The 18,080-nt window shown below is 39.2% G+C and overlaps 1 protein-coding gene across 4 annotated transcripts in view; it reads left to right on the top strand.

The window, feature by feature from the left end:
- Col24a1 (collagen type XXIV alpha 1 chain) overlaps window positions 1–18,080 on the top strand; it is a 261,191-nt gene that overhangs the window by 111,326 nt on the left and 131,785 nt on the right. For all 4 annotated transcript variants that reach the window (XM_021233967.2, XM_040751646.1, XM_021233968.2 and 1 more), the window contains 2 exons: window positions 2,678–2,731; window positions 6,926–6,970. In XM_021233967.2, the coding sequence (XP_021089626.2) occupies window positions 2,678–2,731; window positions 6,926–6,970 (99 nt within the window). The remainder of the gene's footprint in view (window positions 1–2,677; window positions 2,732–6,925; window positions 6,971–18,080) is intronic.

Here is an 18,080-nt window from a genome sequence, read left to right as displayed (position 1 = left end):
ATCCTTGATCTATCGAAGACCTTTATTATGAAGGGATGTTCGATTTTGTCAAAGGCTTTTTCAGTGTCTAGTGAGATTATCATGTGTTTTTTTCCTTTTCAGTTTGCTAATATGGTGGATTACATTATTGGATTTCCATATATTGAACCATCCCTGCATCCCTGGAATGAAGCCTGCTTGATCATGGTGGATGAGTTTTCTGATGTGTTCTTGGATTCAACTTGCCAGTATTTTATTATTTTTGCATCAATGTTCATGAGGGACATTGGGCTTTAGTTCTCTTTCTTAGTTGTGTCTTTGGGTGGCTTGGGTGCCAAGGTAATTGTATCCTTGTAAAAAGAGTTTGGAAAAGACCCTTCTGCTTCTACTGTGTGGAACATTTTAAGGAGTATTGGAATTAGCTCTTCTTTGAATTTCTGTTAGAATTCTGCACTGAGGCCTTCTGACTCTGGGCTTTTTTTGGTTTTGAGACTTTTGATGACCGTTTCTATTTCATCAGGGATTGTAGGTCTATTTAAATTGCTTATCTCTTCTTGATTTAATTTTGGTGATATCTATCTATAAAATCCTCCATTTGCCTTAAATTTTCCAACTTTGTGGAGCACAGGTTTTCAAAATAAGACCTGATGATTCTCTGGATTTCCCCAGTGTCCATTGTTTGTTTATCTTGTTGATTTTCTTGAAGAACCAACTCTTTGTTTTATTGACTCTTTGTATTGTTTTCTTTGTTTCTACTTTATTGATTGTAGCCCTCAATTTTATTATTTCCTGGCATCTCCAGAGTGAGTTTGCTTCTTTTTGTTCTAGAGCTTTTAGCTGTGCTGTTAATTCTCTAGCGTGACGATTCTCCAGTTTCTTCATGTGGGCACTTAGTGCTATGAACTTCACTCTCAGCACTGCTTTCAAAGTGTCCCATAAGTTTGGATATGTTGTGTCCTCATTCTCATTGAGGTCTAGGAAGTCTTTAATTTCTTTTTTATTTCTTCCTTTATATGTTACTTGGCCTTTATCCTTTGCTGTTCTTAATATTTTTTCTTTTGTCTGTATTTTGATTATTATGTGGTGAGGGGACTTCTTTTTGTGGTCCAGTTTATTTGATGTTCTGTAAGCTTCTTGTGCTTTTATAGGCATGACCTTCTTTAGGCTGGGAAAGTTGTCTTCTATGATTTTGTTGAATATGTTTTCTGCACCTTTGAGCTGTATTTCCTTGCCTTTTTCTATACCAATTACTCTTAGATTTGGTCTTTTCATTTTGGTGCCCCATATTTCCTGGGTATTTTGTGTTAAGGATTTGTTGGACTTAAGATTTTCTTTGGCTGATGACTCTATTTCCTCTAGTTTATCTTCAACACCTGGGATTCTCTCTTCCATCTCTTGTACTATATTGATTTTTCTTACATCTATAGTTCCTTATCGTTTACCCAGCTTTTCAAATTGCATCATTCCGTCATTCTGTGTTTTCTTTATTGTTTCTGTTTCAGCTTTCAAGGCTTGAACTGTTTGAATTGTTTCCTTTGTTTGTTTGGTTGGTTTTTTTTCTTGACTTTCCTTGCTTTTTTAAAGAGATTTGTTTATTTCTTGAAGCTTTTAATTTGTCTTTTACTCCATTTCCCGTAATTTTTTTGTTTGTTGTTTCTTCCATTTCTTGAAGGGATTTTCTCATTTCCTCTTTGAGGGTCTCTATCATCCTCATAAAGTTTTTTTAAGGTCCTTTTCTTCTGCTTCATCTGCGCTGGAATGTTCAGGTCTTTCTGGTATAGAGTTCCTGATTCTGGTGGTATTATATTGGTCTTTCTGTTGTTGAATGTGTTCTTATACTGTAGTCTTCTGATCCCTTCTTCCAGTGGGTGCAGGTGGGGTCTCTCACTCTTCTTTCATTTCTTGGTGGGTGTAGGTGGGCCAAGACTTCACCGTCCGCAACTCTGGGTGGTCAGGCCTGTCCTGGTGTTCTCCCAACCCACAGGGTGTAGGGGACTAAGACTGTGATGTGTGCAAATGCCAGATGGTCTGGCCTGACAGGGTGGATTTACTATATGCTGAGCAGACCCAGAAAGATCTATGGAGGGGATGGGGAGAATTGGACCTGAGCGGGACCCACACTCACCTTGCCCAGAGTGTGTAGCTGGGGCCAAGACTTCAATGTGGGCAGACTCCAAATGGTCCGGCCTGGTGGGGCAGGTTTACCACACACCCAGCAGACCCAGAAAGCTCCAAGGAGGGGATGAGGGGCACATTTAAAAATTTTTGTCATCCTCACTGAAGTATAAGTTCTGTGAGGGGAAAGGTGTAGTGTTCTCTCCATCCTCAAATTGACACATTGGAGACACTTAAGTATTTGTAGTCTAAACGGTTACTAAATATAAGACAGCATCGAACATTTTGAAGTCATCCATTTCATAGAACAGACTGCATTTCCTAAACCAGTGATTCTAAATCTTTCTATTACTTTAATATAGTCCCTCATGTTGTGGTGACTTCCAACCATAAGATTATTTTCATCACTACTTCATAACTATAATTTTGCTACTGTTATGAACCATAATATAAATATCTGATATGTAACCCACAGGGTTCATAGACCACAAGTGGGGAAACACTGTCTCAGACCTTAGGACGCCTTTATAAGTGATGGTACTCAATATGTTTTATAGGTATTGTTCTTTCTTTTTTCCTTTAGGGAAAACCAGGTCGAAAAGGGTATATGGGGGAACCAGGGCCAGAAGGATTAAAGGTAAAGTGCCTCAAGTTTTTATCAGTTTGAAAATATAAATTTACAAAAGGACAAAATTATGACTTTATAAATTAAAAGCAATCAATACAAATTAAATGAGCAAATGTCAACTTACTTGGTATCAATAAGATATTAAAACTGTTCAAAGAGCTATTTATAAGCCATGTAGCTACATCCACATTTGCATAGGAATACAATGTAATAAAGACATGTTACAACATATTTTATAAACTTCTGCAAATGAGATGCAAAACAATACAAACTGATAAACTTCATGTAACTTAACAAAAATGTTAGAATAATGTTTGTGGGTTAGATATAGGGTTATACAAATATATGTTACTATCCCTTTATTAAACATAGGTTCTTTAAGAAACACCTAACAGAGGGTCCACCTGAGTCCGTTCCTTACACAATCACTGGGGAGCCTTTGTCACTGTGTGACTTTGAAAGGATATGCTCACCATTTGTTGTTTCTCCATGTTTTAGATAATTCTTTACAACCACATATACAAAACAGCACAGAGATTCAATGCATGGAAGAGATCAGCTTACAGCTTATAGGGATCATTAAATTTTCAAATTTAAATTTTAAAACTCAGAAAAAACAGAGTATTGAGGTGATATATTATTTATGATTTAATAAAGATTTACTGAAGTATCAGAGAGCAAAGCCATCCACACTAATTAGCTATAGGAGCTAGGCAGTGGTGGTGCACATCTTTAATCCCAGGACTCAGGAGACAGGCAAATGGATCTCTCTGAGTTCATGGTCACCATGGCCTACACAAGAGTGATGAATAGCAGAGCTCATGCCTTTGATCCCAGCACTTGGGATCACACACCTTTAATCCCAGCACTGGGGAGGTGGAGACAGGAGGATATGGCTGGGTGGAGAAAAGAATATGAGGAGGAGGAGACAGGAACTCAGAGCTTTTGCCTCTGAGGATTCATGGAGACAGGATCGCCATTTCAGCTGGGTAGAGGTAAGGTCTCCTAACTTGGCTGCTTTGCTTTTCTGATCTTCAGTTTGAAGATTGAACTCCAATATCTCTCTTTGGGTTTTTATTTTTCGTGTTACATAGTATTATTATCAAATTTCCCAAGTTAAGGCTTGTTTCATATATATCAAACACATAACTTTTATTACATTAAATCGTAAGTAAAAGCTAGACATTAAGTCCATGAAAGATGAAGACTTAAAGCATTTTTAATGTATCAACATGTAGATAACTAAAACATACTAGGAGAATGTGTGCCTTGCTTTCTCAAATTATATACAAAAATTCCAGAAAGCTGATTTAAAACCAGCAAGCTTAAGCAATTCTCTTTTCTGAGATTAGTCTCTATCCCACCAAATAGCACTAAGACATTCAGCGTTGAGCCACAATGTAGACAAACTGGCTAGCAGCTTACCCTGTCGTTGGTGAAAGGCTGCCCTCTCTAGAATTTTACCAGAAGTCAAGTCCTTGTTACCCAGGAACCTGAAGAAATCCTTCAGTGGCCATCCCTCCTAATTGTCACTGCTTCTTGTGACCTGGGTACCACATAGCTATTCCAAGAAAATACTTAGGAGTTGGTGAAGTGTCACCACCTTCCACTCAACTCTAGTCTCTGTCTCTGTGTTTGTCTGTCTGTCTTTCTGTCTCTGTTTCTCTGTCTATCTCTATCACTCTGTTTCTGACTCCCTTCCCTTGCTCTCTTCTCCTTTTCCCTTACTCCCTTCTCCCTACTTTCCTCTATCTCTCCTTCCCTGACTTTTCTGTATCCATCCTTCATCACCTATCTTTGGTTCTTCCTTCTCCCCTCCCCATCTCTTCCATTGTTCTCTTCTCTCACCCCATCTGTCCCTTCCTTCCTTCCCTTTATTTTTCCCTCTTCTTCCCCCTTCCCCCTTTCTATCTTCTCTCCAGGACAAGGCACCTTACCTTCTGACTCTCTGAATGTTAAAATGAGATGAAGGGGCCACTTCCTCTCTTTGCCGTCAATCAAACTTCCTGTAAGCAACAAGAGGGCATCTCCTTTGGTAGTAGGAAAAGGCAATTTTGGGGAGAGGAAAGAGGCAGATTAGAAGATTAATTGTTTATTAATATTTTGTTTTTTATTACAGAAATTTTGAGATAATATTTACCTAAAGAAAATTAATTAGTCAATGATTATTCTGCTATCAATGTTCTATGAAAACATCAAATGAGTTTTTTATCAATAAGTAGGTACTACATCCTACAATGTTTCACTGTTGCCACTCATCTAAATGTATACTGATTGAACTGAAAATTTATATAAACTATTCCTCATAGTGAATATTAGGTTCCAGCACTTAAAATCTGTAGACTCTGTAGATATGTAATAGTCAACACAAACATGAGCCACGGTATGGAATACAGAGAAAAAATAAGCTTAATTTTAATAATATAATTAATACAGGGCATAAGTGTCACTATTTACATGTGTAATCAATATTGAAAACACTGTTGAGATACTTTGTAATCCACCATTTATATAATGATTTTGAGATCTGATACGTATTTTACACTTAAATCATCTGTCAGTTAATACCAGTCCATGCCACGTGCCACCAGGGGCTACCATATTGTTTGATATCTTAGTACTCCACACTAAAATTTAACTATTAGTTTTAGTTTTAAAATTATCATTTTTAATAAAAAGAACTGCAGATCCCTGTCACATTCACTGTATGCGGTATCTCAAAGTCAGTCTTCTTCTTTCTGTTAATCAGTCCTTAGCACTTACACAAGATCCCCCCACTGAAGTGTGTAACATGAGGTTCCAGCAGCCATTTTGCCCCAAATAAACACACAGACGCTGTATTAATTATGAAACTGTTGGCTGATGACTAGGGCTTCTTATTGGCTAGCTCTGTCATAATTATTAACCCATTTCTATTAATCTAAGTATTTTCACGTAGTCTTATCTTACCAGAGAAGGGTCCAGCACATCCTACCTTCTCAGTCTCTCAGTCCTGCCTATCTCCCTGCCTCTATTTGCCACAGTGTTTTATTGTTCAACCAATAAAAGAAACATATATACAGAAGGACATTCCCCATCAGAAGCGACCCTTTCTTATTCCTACTCAACACCCTCGGCTTACAGGAACAGTTCCAGTGAGTTTCGTAATCCATCATTTGGACTTAGGAAGAGTAACTTGGGCTACTCCTTGCCTGCAGCCAGCTGTGGAAACACACTCCAAAATCAGATACTCTAAAACCCTTGCATTAAAATGCAGTTGTTTTCCAATTAACTGGGAGAAATAAAAACTCTAAAAGTATTTTCTTAGGTTAGAAATTGGTGCCCAATAACTCAGTCTAGGTCAAGTTTATTACTGAATGAGTTAAGGAAACCTCTGCGTTTGCAGAGCTTGTGAACTACAGGGTTGTGTCTTAGAAGTTATAACCAAATGTCCCCTTCTCTAGGGGCCAGTTCTGCTGACTGGAACTTACAGACCCTTCCTCTGAAGGCACCTCTAGATTTACCTGTGTTGGAAACACAGCATCTTCTGGGGCAAGGGCTTTAGTTCTAATCTTAACACATTTCATAGTATCTTTTATTTATTGTAAACTATTTTGACATTTATGATCTCTATATGTGTGTGGGTACAAACTTGCCACCATGAACAGGTGAAGGCCGGAGCACAACTTTAAGGATTTGGTTGTTTCCTTCCACTCTGAGGTTTAAGCTAGGGTCTTTGGTCTTTAGGCTCTTGAGTAGGCGCCTTTAAAGATGTTAATGTGTACAAGTGTTTGCCTATATGAACTTCTGTGTGCCCTACACGTGTGCAGTTCCCAAGGAGGACAGAAGAGGGCATTGGATCCCATGGAACTGGATTTACAGGTGGTTGTGAGAAACCACTTGGGTGCTAGAGTCCAACCCTTGTCGTGTTCAAGAGCAGCCAGTACTCTTAACTGCTGAGCCATCTCTCCAGCCTTAAATGTGTCTTTAAAATAACTTAAAGTAAAGAATAGGGGAATGTGACTTCAATATGTAGATAATTATTGATTGAATAAAAATGGAAAATGGCCACATTTTACAAAAATACTATAAATAAGTTTGAACAGCTGAAATCATCTTTGTTTTTTGTTACAAGATAGTTATGTAAAATGGAAACAAATGATCTGTGATGATTATTGCTATTGAAAAATTGTCATTTTGCAATTTTATATTCCTGTTCAACAGGGAGAAGTAGGAGACCAAGGAGATATTGGGAAAATTGGTGAAACAGTAAGCTTACTTTATACTTTTCCTTTTATTTCTTCATCATCTGTGTTTCTTGGGAATTATGTTAACCATGATCTATTAACTATAATCATGTCAGCAAGAATTAAAATAAAACTTATCCACAACAGGTTTAGAATCATATATGATGATTCTATTGACAAATGAAAAACCACAATACAAAGAGATATAAAGAAAAAAATTCAATATTTTCAGTGAATATAAACTATGTTTATGATCTCAGACGCATTTTTTTCTTTTTAGTACTTGGCATTCCATTTCAATTCCTTTGATGTCGGTTTAAAATTGACATTTAAAAAAACAACTAGCATAAACAAGGTCTGGTGACAAATGCCTGTAATGCCAGCACTCTACATTTAGAGGATGAAGCAGGCAGTTCCTGAATTCAAGACCAACCTGGTCTCAAAGAATAAACAACAACCAAAAGCTGGTTAGATGATAAACTACTATGCGTTGATGATCTGACTTAAGATTTGAAGGGTAAGAACCAGTCAAAGGCATGATGTGTAGAGTATATAACTATTTCATCAGAATGAAGTTTGTTTAGGTGTGTTTCTGTTGTAGCAGAAAGCACCATGTAATTTTTTTAAGAGTCAGATTTTTTAAATTTTTGTGTGCTTTTGCATGCATTTTCCACAGCAGCCAGTAGAGGGCCAGAGAGCTGGCTTTACAGGTAGTTGTGAAGGGCAAGGATTCTGGGAGCTGAAGTTGGGTCCTCTGCAAGAGTATGATACATAGCTGAGCCACCTCTTACGCCTTGCACATAACACTTATAGTGTGTCTATTAAGATCATTTTAATTTGCGTCTATTTCAACAACGAGGAAGACCATTGAAAGCCACTTCCATGAGGTTGGGGAGATGTCTCAGTCAGTAAGTGCTTTCTGTACAAACATAGGGACCCGAGTTTGGATCCCTACCTGCAGTCTCAGTACTAGGGGTTAAAAAGCAGATCCTGGGGGCTTGCTGGCCAGTCAGTCTAGCTGGGACAGTGAATGCACAGTCAGGAAGAGAATCTGTCTCACAGAATAAGGTGAGGAGCAAACAGTAGAAGAGGGAGCATAATGTCAACCTCTGGCCTCCACCCACATACAGCACACATATACACATGAGCATGTACACGCCACACACACACACACACACACACACACACACACTGCATACACACAGATAGATAAAAAGAAAATTTTTAACAAATGAACCTACTTAATGAAGGAATGAGGTGACAAGGATGAAAATATTTACAGTATTCAAGGTTAATTGTCACAAAGCAAGTGAGTGAAATAGCTTGTCTCAGTGAGAACATTCCCCATTAGTCTATCTTAAGACTTTAAAAGAAGTAGATTTTTCTCCAAAATCATTTTGTAAGCTTAACTTGTTTATTGTTGCTAATCCAGGTGTTCTAATAAGAAAAAATACTCTACTAGTCTTAGTTTTACCATTACCACCAGTAAAAGTAGATGGGGAAGTTAAGTCACAAGGAATCATTGCTACTTCCAGGAAATCCTCAGTCATTAGAAGTTAAGTTCCTTATATGTGTTTTGCCAAGAAAAGACTTTTCAGTACTTAGATCAGTTTATACAAAATGTCTAATATTATTGAAGCTTTTTTGTTTCTCTTGTTAGTCAAGAATTAAATTATGGCATTTGAGTGTCAACTTGCTTAGGAAGTGTGTGTGTGTGTGTGTGTGTGTGAGAGAGAGAGAGAGAGAGAGAGAGAGAGAGAGAGACATACAGACAGACGTGTGTGTGAGAGTGTGTGACAAACACACACACACACACATTCACATACCAATCGGGATCCAAAGTTAAAATGCTAATAAATTATGTCTTTTCACATTTCACATGTTAAATTTCCTACTGTTAATTATTTACTTAATCACTCTGGGTTACTTCCATATAGTAGGTACAGTATAAGAACCAATGGTTTCCAATGCTGTCCAAAGTGGGCGTGGATTGCCATGATGCTAGACCTCTATAACTGAATTTTTTAATCACATTTATTGATCATTTGATATGCTTCAGGCATCAGTCAATGCTGTGATATTTCATCTAATTCTCAGAGTTTCCCAAACCCCCAGATTTTACAGTGAGGAAAACAGAAAATAGGAAATGACTGGTTTGGGATTGTATAATTAAACCTTGTTTCAAACACAGATTCCCAAGTTCAAGACCCAAACCTCCATCCACCTCATGCCATGCTCACATTTTTAACTTTAGCTGAAAAAACATTTGACCTGGATCTTGCAAAGACACTGTGAGCATCAGATAAGTTTAATATTATCTTTAATATGCTTCATTATTAATTGAACAACAATTTGGCCTTGATGGTGTAAAGACCCTTCAAGTACTTGATAAGTTACCAAACTAAAGTACCTTCCCAATTCTGTTATTTTTTCTCATTGAGGATGTGAGATGAAGGACTTTCTTCTGCAGAACATTACTTCCTCTATTGAGCTAATCAGAAATCTAATTTACCTAAAGAATATTTTGGAATTTCTGTATTTCCCAGATTTTATTTTATCCTCTTAAGTTCCAAGTCCTACGAATATACTTCTAGTCTAAAAGTTTGTTGCCAAAAGAACAACTTTTCTTGAAAGATACAGAATATACAGTAATATTTCAAATTACAAACATATTTGAAATACACCAGCATACTGCAGTGCTTAGATTAATTTCCTTAACTGAGTGACCTTTTCTTTCTCTATCCGTACTAATTGGAACCGAATTTCTTGTTGAGTCTATGGAGCAGAGCAGTGCTACCTATCTATGTCCATACTCATCTACAGTCATCCCCTGTAGTCAAAAATTGGTTCCTATAAATGTGGCCCCAAAGGCTCCAATTTCCTTTATCGTTTTCATTTAAAAAAAATAAAGCAAACTTGATTTCTGTTTTCTCTTCTCAAAACCTGAGTATGTCCCTCAAGAGTGTACAACTGACGCATCAGGGTTTTAGTGTCCTCAGACTCCTGGCCTGTCACTGTCTGAGCCTCAAGGACAGGACCTCGTTATCCCTAAGGATTCTCAGAGTTTTCAAAATTACGACATTTTGAAATTATTCACATCTTGTCGCTTAAGTAGCTAAATTCTCCCTTAAAGAACAAAAGGCACTCGGTTGAACAGTACTGACAGGAATAACCAGGGGAGACAAAACAGGGGAGGCGTGTAGTTGGTCCTCAACATACAACTGGTTTTAAAAAACTATTTGTTATTTGTCAGGAACATTCTGGGATACGTGCTGTCAAAGAAAAATTCCAGTTCTAGGAATCGGCGACTCTGTTCTAAGAAGTTTAATAGCCCCGCTTTTCCTGGACTCTGCCGACTTGGCGGCCTTTTCCTCTTCCAGTGTCAGCGCATCCTTCCGAAGCTGGCCAAGCAGAACCAGGGACAGTCTACTGATGTCCGTAGTTGCGTGTATGTGTGTTTCTGTGTGGGAGTATTTGCACAGGAATGCAAATTTTAGCAGAGGCCAGAAGAAAGTGTCAGATCCCTTGAAGCAGAAGTTGCACATGGTTATGAGCTAGCTACCTAACACGGGTGTTGGGAACCAAACCTGGGTCCTCTGTACCAGCAGCAAGTGCTTTTAACCACTGAGCGCTTAGGGGCAACGACTTCAATGGCCGTTGCTGTGAGTAGAAAAATAACTATGGAATTCATTTTACCGTTGTGCTTTTAGAACAGATACCTTTGGAAAAACACCACCAGTGACCCCCTAGAATCAGTGATCTATTACCTTAAATACAAGACTGTGGGAATAGTTTCCATAAAGTGTCCTTGGTTGCATTAATTTTCAGTTATCACATTTCTTCCCACTTAATAAAACTCATGATCATCTGACAGTCTGCTCACCCTGATTTGTGTCTTAAAATGTAGCTCAGCTTCTTGAATTCGACTTCACACATTTCTTAACTTACCAATGCAGGGAGAGTTCTTGTCAGCCTTAGCTACCCTGTGCTGTCTCCCCTGCTAAATGGGGAGTGGCTGGTGAAAAGACAAGTATTCCACCTCTGACTGCAAAGTCTTCAGAATCACAGATGCCTTGAGGGGTGATGCCCGGACGGTTTTTAAGCAGTTCATTCAAACCCAAGAAGGGGGCAAAAACTGAGGGAGAAACAGAAAACAAAAGTCTGGTTTTTTCTAGTCTTAAGGTCCGAAGTTTTCCTGTTGCCTTGAAATGTATCCAGATCGTATCTCCTGTAAGCTGTGGTTGGGAAGGTCAGGACCCAAGCTTTCAGCCTCCAGCTCCCGGGTTCTTTTCATACAGTAATGACCAATCTGTCCCATCTCTAAGTGGGACCTTGACGTATGCCCTTGGGAGTTAATGGCTAGGAAGGTCTGAGTTAATATTTAGTGAAATTTGAAGGGAAGAGCAAACCAAAGTTTTACCCTGTAATATCCTAAGTCAACCTGGCAACTGGCCTTTAAAATATTGTCAAATGTTATTAGCTTGCAAGAAATATGGAAACATTTATAATGGAGACAGAGAAGGCTGTGAAGGAACTGGAAGTGTTTTCAGAGGTGTTCCACACAAACCCTCGCTTGACAGGATGTCCGGGGCTGTTCTTGGGTAAAATTTCCATGGAATTTGTTTACTACAAATTCATTCCATTATGTTCCACACTTTTTTCTCTTTCATGAAAGGGGAGATAGCTAGATTTAAAGGGACCTACTAAATCATAAGCCCTGTTTCCCTGAAGGAAGAGAGCCAGAAGGGCTCTAATTTAAAGGGGCCTACTAAATCATAAGCCCTGTTTCCCTGAAGGAAGAGAGCAGAAGGTGGGAACATGGTTTAACCAAAGAGGAAAAACTAATGTCACATTTTACTAGCACATTATACTTGACCTCAGCAATTCTGAGTTTTATTGCCATCTTCTTATAAAATGTCAGCCACCCTCTCTGGTTTCTAAGCTACATATGCCTAGGGTACAGCTATAAATAATGCCAACCTCCTGAATGGTATGAATGACAGGTTTCCTAAGTAATGAAAAATTATGCAGAGTGGATACCCATGATACATGCTATCCTCAGATGGGTCTTTAACTGAGTATGTTACAAAAAAAAATAGGTACTCATAGAGAACTTGGATACACCAGGCACTTTGGCTATATTATATTACTTAATATCCATAAATATCTTGGTAAATGTAATTAATCCTATTCTATACTTTAAAGAGTTGGGGGTTTTTGACAATTTAAATAACTTGCTGTAGCTAGGTAGCACAGTGAAGTTAGGGCTGCGGGGTGTTCTCGTTAATGTTTCCAGATTAACCTGGGACCACTTTGCAATGGGCTGCCGATTACCTTGTTCTTAGTAAACACCTGTGTTTCCTACTTGAGAATATAAATAGCACATCACATTTGAGAAGCCGGTTTTCCAAAATCAGAGCATATCACTCCTGAAATGTGGAGACAGCGTTGTGAGTCTGATTAAAAAGCCATTGCAAAGTCTAGTGTTGTGTTTCTGAAGGCATAAAACACTAGACAGGAAGCCTGGTGTGGTGGAGCACACCTGTCAACATAGCACTCAGGAAGTAGTGGCAGGAGGATCTGGATCTCAAAGCTGCCCTCAGCTAGAATGGGCCAGAAAAGATTCTATTCTGTCTCCAGAAACGGAAGAGTGAATAAACAGAAAGCATCAAAAGGCGGTGTGACGAACCTCACTGGAGTTTAATCAGGGACGACACTGGTCTGTAGACCACCCCGGTTAGACAGCACCGGAATGTTGATTCTTCTCATCCCTGCGTGTGCCTGCTAGTTCTCCCAGTTTCACTTTCTTTCATCAGTGTTTACAGCGTCCGGTGAGGAGATCTTTGTATCAGGTTAAGTTTACTCACAGGTATTTAAACGTTTGTATCACTGATAGGCTCCTTAAAGTTATTAGTTTCTTATCAGTAAAGAAAAGTATTCTCCAGTGACTTGAGATAATTTTATCATTTATAAAGATGATAAAAGCTAGCATCCCAGCATTTTCTTCACCAGGAATCTGGATTGCTGTGTTTTAGAATAGCATGTCCTCTAAAGATTTAAAGGTGTGTGTGTGCGTGCGTGCGTGTGTGTGTGTGTGTGTGTGTGTGTGTGTGTGTGTGTCTGTGTCTGTGTCTGCATGAGTACACACAGGAGTGCTCATGCCAGTGGAGGCTAGAGGCATTAGATCTCCTTGGAGCTGTAGTTACCAGCATCTGGCAATGGGTTTTGGGAACTGAACTCAGGTTCTCTGTAAGAACAGTATGCACTCTTAACCACTGGCCAAGCCATCTCTTCAGCCTCCAGGAATAGAAAGACTTTTATAGCCAAGGAAAGATGGAACCTCAGTATTCATTTATTTATCTGTCATCAAAAAGCACTTTTTGAACACTTTCTAGGCATGCGGTTAAACAAGACTTTGTCCCTAGGTGGTTTCTGGTGTAGACAATGACAAAATAAGTATGCATATGATGTTATTGAAAATCCTGCTCTGTTACATAAGATACACTTAAGAACAAGAAGTACAAGTTATTTTGGCTTGGCTTATAAGAGCATGCGTGTTGACAGGGAAATTCTGTCTTTGGTTGAAAACGTATTTCCAATCTCTTGGGTGCGGGCATTATGGTATGGATCACATCTTTTGAGGAAAGTGTGTGTTAAGTCCTTATCTAGAAGGGTCTGATCCTGGCATTTGTTAGAATGTTTTCTAATAGTTTTCCTTTTAAGGTATGTTTGTATGCAACAGGTTTTGTCCATTACTAGTATATTGTATCTTCTTTTATATACATATTCATGTGTCAGTACAATGGTAAAGATCTCCGTTTTGGTGAAAATATTTAAGATAGAGAATATGTTGATTTCTTTGAATTTAAGAAACTCAAAGATGGAAATAATGGAAGGGACTGAGGTAAAGGGCTGCTTGGAGCCTCCTGCTGGAATGACTGTGTTGATAGAATATGATGGCCCAATGACAACCTGGAAACACTTTAGTGGAAAACGCTTCTCCTTTTAAAAAACAACCTGCGGCCTGTGTAATGTGTGGGCTCAGAGCCTACCTGTGAACGAGGACTATACATTTAAAATCCCAAACCATGCAGGCTCTGTCATATTCCCTTAGCTAGCTACGGTGCTGTAGTGTGAACCCCCAGCCACAGACAGCAGTGAATGGATGAGCCTGGCTCTGTTTCTAGTGAAACCTTATTTATAAAAACAGACATCTGGCAGCTGCAGGAGTGGGCCGCAGGCTGTAGTGTGTCTCCCTGCTCTAAAATGGTGCACAGTATCTAGGACTCACCAGCTTTTATTGCATCTGCCCTTTGTACACCCTGCTTCATTTGTCTTTTTTCGCTAACAAAAAGAGAAATAAGCACAAATGTGATTTCTCTGGATCTTAATTTCAAATCCAAAAACCAGATTCAAGCCAGCCAGCAGGTGGTGTGGCTGTCATTTGTTGATTGTGTGTGTGTGTGTGTGTGTGTGTGTGTGTGTGTGTGTGTCGCGCACTGATTGCAAACATAATGAATTTATTTGCATTTATATATGGACCACATGTAAATCCAAAGGATGTCATCAGAATTCATCATTTTCCCTCCAACAAACACTTGAGATTATTGCCAGGAAATACTTTTAAGAACCATGAAATATTTTCTCTCTGTGCAATATTTCCCACTGAGTTGAGATACTTTGCATTTGAGTTTGGTCTAGGTTATGAAATAGCTCTTCTGTTTTTTTCATTATCATAAGATCAAGCCATACCGGGGAAGATCATAACACAAGACATAAATGAGGACTATGGTCGAAGTGATTTCATCATGTCAAATTTTGATTTTCTTCACTTTTCAAGGGACCTCTCTAGGTTTCGCTGCATTGTGTCTCAAAGACACTATCCTACCTGTCCTAGTTAGGGGTTTCTATTGCTGAGAAGAGACACTGTGACCCCACCAACTCTTATAAAGAAAAACATTTCATTGCAGATGGCTTACAATGCAGAGGTTTAGTCCATTATCATCATAGTGGAACATGGCAAGATGCAGGTAAACATGGTGTTAGAGAAGGAGATGAGAGTTCTACATCTTGATCCAAAGGTAACAAGAAGTGAACTGAGACATTGGGCGTGGCTTGAGCATACATGACACCTCAAAGTCCACCTCGACAGTGACGCATGTCCTCCAAAATAGGCCATACCTCTCCCTAGGAACTTATGGGGGCAGTTACGTTCAAACTGTCACACTACCTTTGGGCTCTGGAGGTGCCACAGGACCAATCAAGAGTGATTGCAAACGTCCACAGTACAGGTTTGAGAAAACTGAAGAAAGACTTGTCAATGACAAGTGAAAAACGAAAGTCCCTTGAGGGCAACTTCATCCCTCTGCATCTTCTGCTTCTCTGTTCTAATTTTTCTGAAACTTAAGGCAAACAAGGCCGCAGGTTTGTTTATGAAAATATGCTGTGGCGATTTCCATAACTTCAGTTATTTTAATTGAGAAACCAGTATCTAACTTACATGGTGCCTTCCTTCTACAAATATTTATGGTCATTTGCACATGCAAAGAAGAGATCAAACTGAACAGGACCCTGGACCCATTTCAAAGACCTCATACAAAGACTAGGATGCCAACTTAGGCATTCAGGGGAAAGTGATATCTCAGAGGCCATAGCTGACTGCCATAGAGGTTATCAGTGAATCGGTTCTGGGTGATCCTGTGGATTCAGAATGCTGGATAAGGCTCCTCACTAGGAAAATTTGAAGATCTGTTTCTTTTGAAAATGTGTATCTCTTTCTTGGGTGTTGAAAAAGATGTTTAATGCTTCTTAAGCACCTGCATGACACATCTTATTTATGAGCAAATTGGATTTTGAAGCTGAGAGGTAGAAAAGGAGGGGTCTTGCTCACGTGATTTTCAGAGTAGGAAGGTGAGACCAAGGCTGGCTCAATGACTTTCTTCAGAGTTTCATTGTTAGCCTAGAACTGAAGTCTTTGCATCAGTAGGTGGAACTTCCTGTTGTCATTTTCCCCATTATTAGCTAGAATGATGTGGGGTGAGTGGGAGGGAGGGGAATCGAAAGGGAGCAGATTTTTCTCACTCTAGTTGTGTCTTTGTATGGAACTCACAAAAGCCACATTTCTTATAAGGATAGCCTGAAAAGACATCCAGAATTAATTTTCTCCATCATATATGAAAAAAATGTTCTGTGCTTTAAGTGCACGCCCCTCCATGTGAAAGGGTCTGCTAGTTATTAGTCTCAGGGAGAGCACACAGTGTAGATGTTATTGCAACACAAGTGTCACTGCAGGAGAATTCCTTTTATTTCTCATCCAACTTACTAAAAAAACAGATAGCCTAAGTTCAATAAAGATAGGCGGTTGCTCTGTCGATATTCACATTATCACCTTTGATTTATTACCAAGAGATCCATCATCAGCCACACTGCCAGGCAAGTTCAATGCTGAATGAGTGGCCTTTCTTTTCTCATGTTTCCCATAACATGAGTGTGACTGACACATCTGCTCAGAGACATTCCAGGCATAGCCTCCTGATCATTGCCAGACCTGCCTGGGGTAAAGCTTCATTCTGAGCTTTTTTTTTTTAATGACTGCACATTTGATCCTAGAGACTAAGAATCGGATAGTTGATGGGGAAATGTCAGAGGCTGACATTTGTACATGAATACTTGGCAGGCAATCCAGTGACACTTTGTGGGGGAGCCTTATGAATCTGTGTGGCAGGAGCCTGGAGTAGAGACTCTATAACCCCAAATAGGCCTCTCCAATCCCTCAAGAACCTATAAAATTATGAAATACTTGTCTATAGCCTAAATTTAACGAGCATACAAGCAGTGTGCATTCTTGAATGTGGTGCATAACGTTATATTGACTAAATGAAACAATCTATTTCATGACATTTTTGAAAAATATTAATGAGCTTAGGATTTCCACAAAATTATTCTTCTTTTTGCTAAGCAGCATTTATGGATAGTGTATTTTCAGTGCTCAGAAACATCAAAGCATTAAATGTTCTTGTGTTTGAACACTTGGTCCTCAATGCTTGGCATTGTCTTGAAGGCTGGGAAGCCTTTGGAAGGGAGATTTTAACTGATGCAAGTGGCTCACCGGGAGGGGGGGTCTTAAAGGTTATAGCCAGCAGGCACTGCCACTACCTCTTCCTCCTCCTCTTCCTCCTCCTCTTCTTCCTCCTACAGGGCCACCAAAATGTCAAGAGTTCAGACTGTACATTCTCACTGATACTATCATGTCTTTTCCTCCATAACTATGTCTTCGACCACTAGAAAAAATAAATCCTCTGCCCCTTCGGTTGCTTCCTGTCGTGTATTTGGTCACAGGAATGAGAGAAAAAACTTACTCAGGTAACAAATTAATTTCTTCCACACCTAATTTTATGCATGCCGTGTTGGCGAAGCACTGCTATAGTAAGACCCTGTTCACCAGCTGCTGTCAGTATACAGTAGCCAGACCTTTTGCTCTCCGGAGTATGGCCTGTGCTGTCTATGGCAGACACAACAAATTCTTAGGTGGCATGTGATTGCAGCGTAGCAGTTACAGAGTAATAGTAAAATCAGGGGGGGCAGTGCATGCTGGGGGACGGTGGTAATTGTGAAGAGAAAGGACAGGCCACTTCTATAAGCTGGAATAGTTAGGATCTAATGGTTGGAACTCTTCAAGGACCTCTGTCTAGATGTCCCAAAGTCTAGTTTTTTTTTCCCTGAACTAGGTTTCTATTGTCCTCAACACATCAAATTTGTCTCAGCTGGGAGTTTAATTTTCTCTTGAGTTTCTTGAGTTTGGTCAGTATGACTAATAAATCAAGAATTTTGACATAGTTTTCTCCACCCTCCCACTAAAAGAGATTATTTCCCAACCATCCCTTTGGTGAGCTCAGGGTAACATATAACCCATCAGTGTAGTCACACATTGAGCCAAAATGGCCAGACTTTTCTACTTGTACTTTTATCTGGCTTGGACACATCTGTCTGTGGACTCTTTAACCTGAAAGGTGCTGATTAAAAAGCAGTGAGTCATTTCTTATAGAAGGGTGCAGTGGTTTGTCTCCATGTCCACCACTTCTATTTTATTTAATTTGCTCATTGATTTAGTAAAAATAATATTTATTGTCTTC

The sequence above is a fragment of the Mesocricetus auratus genome, unplaced genomic scaffold (assembly GCF_017639785.1).
Source record: "Mesocricetus auratus isolate SY011 unplaced genomic scaffold, BCM_Maur_2.0 Super-Scaffold_100009, whole genome shotgun sequence".
NCBI lineage: Eukaryota > Metazoa > Chordata > Mammalia > Rodentia > Cricetidae > Mesocricetus > Mesocricetus auratus.
This window is presented reverse-complemented; position numbering and strand designations above follow the sequence as displayed.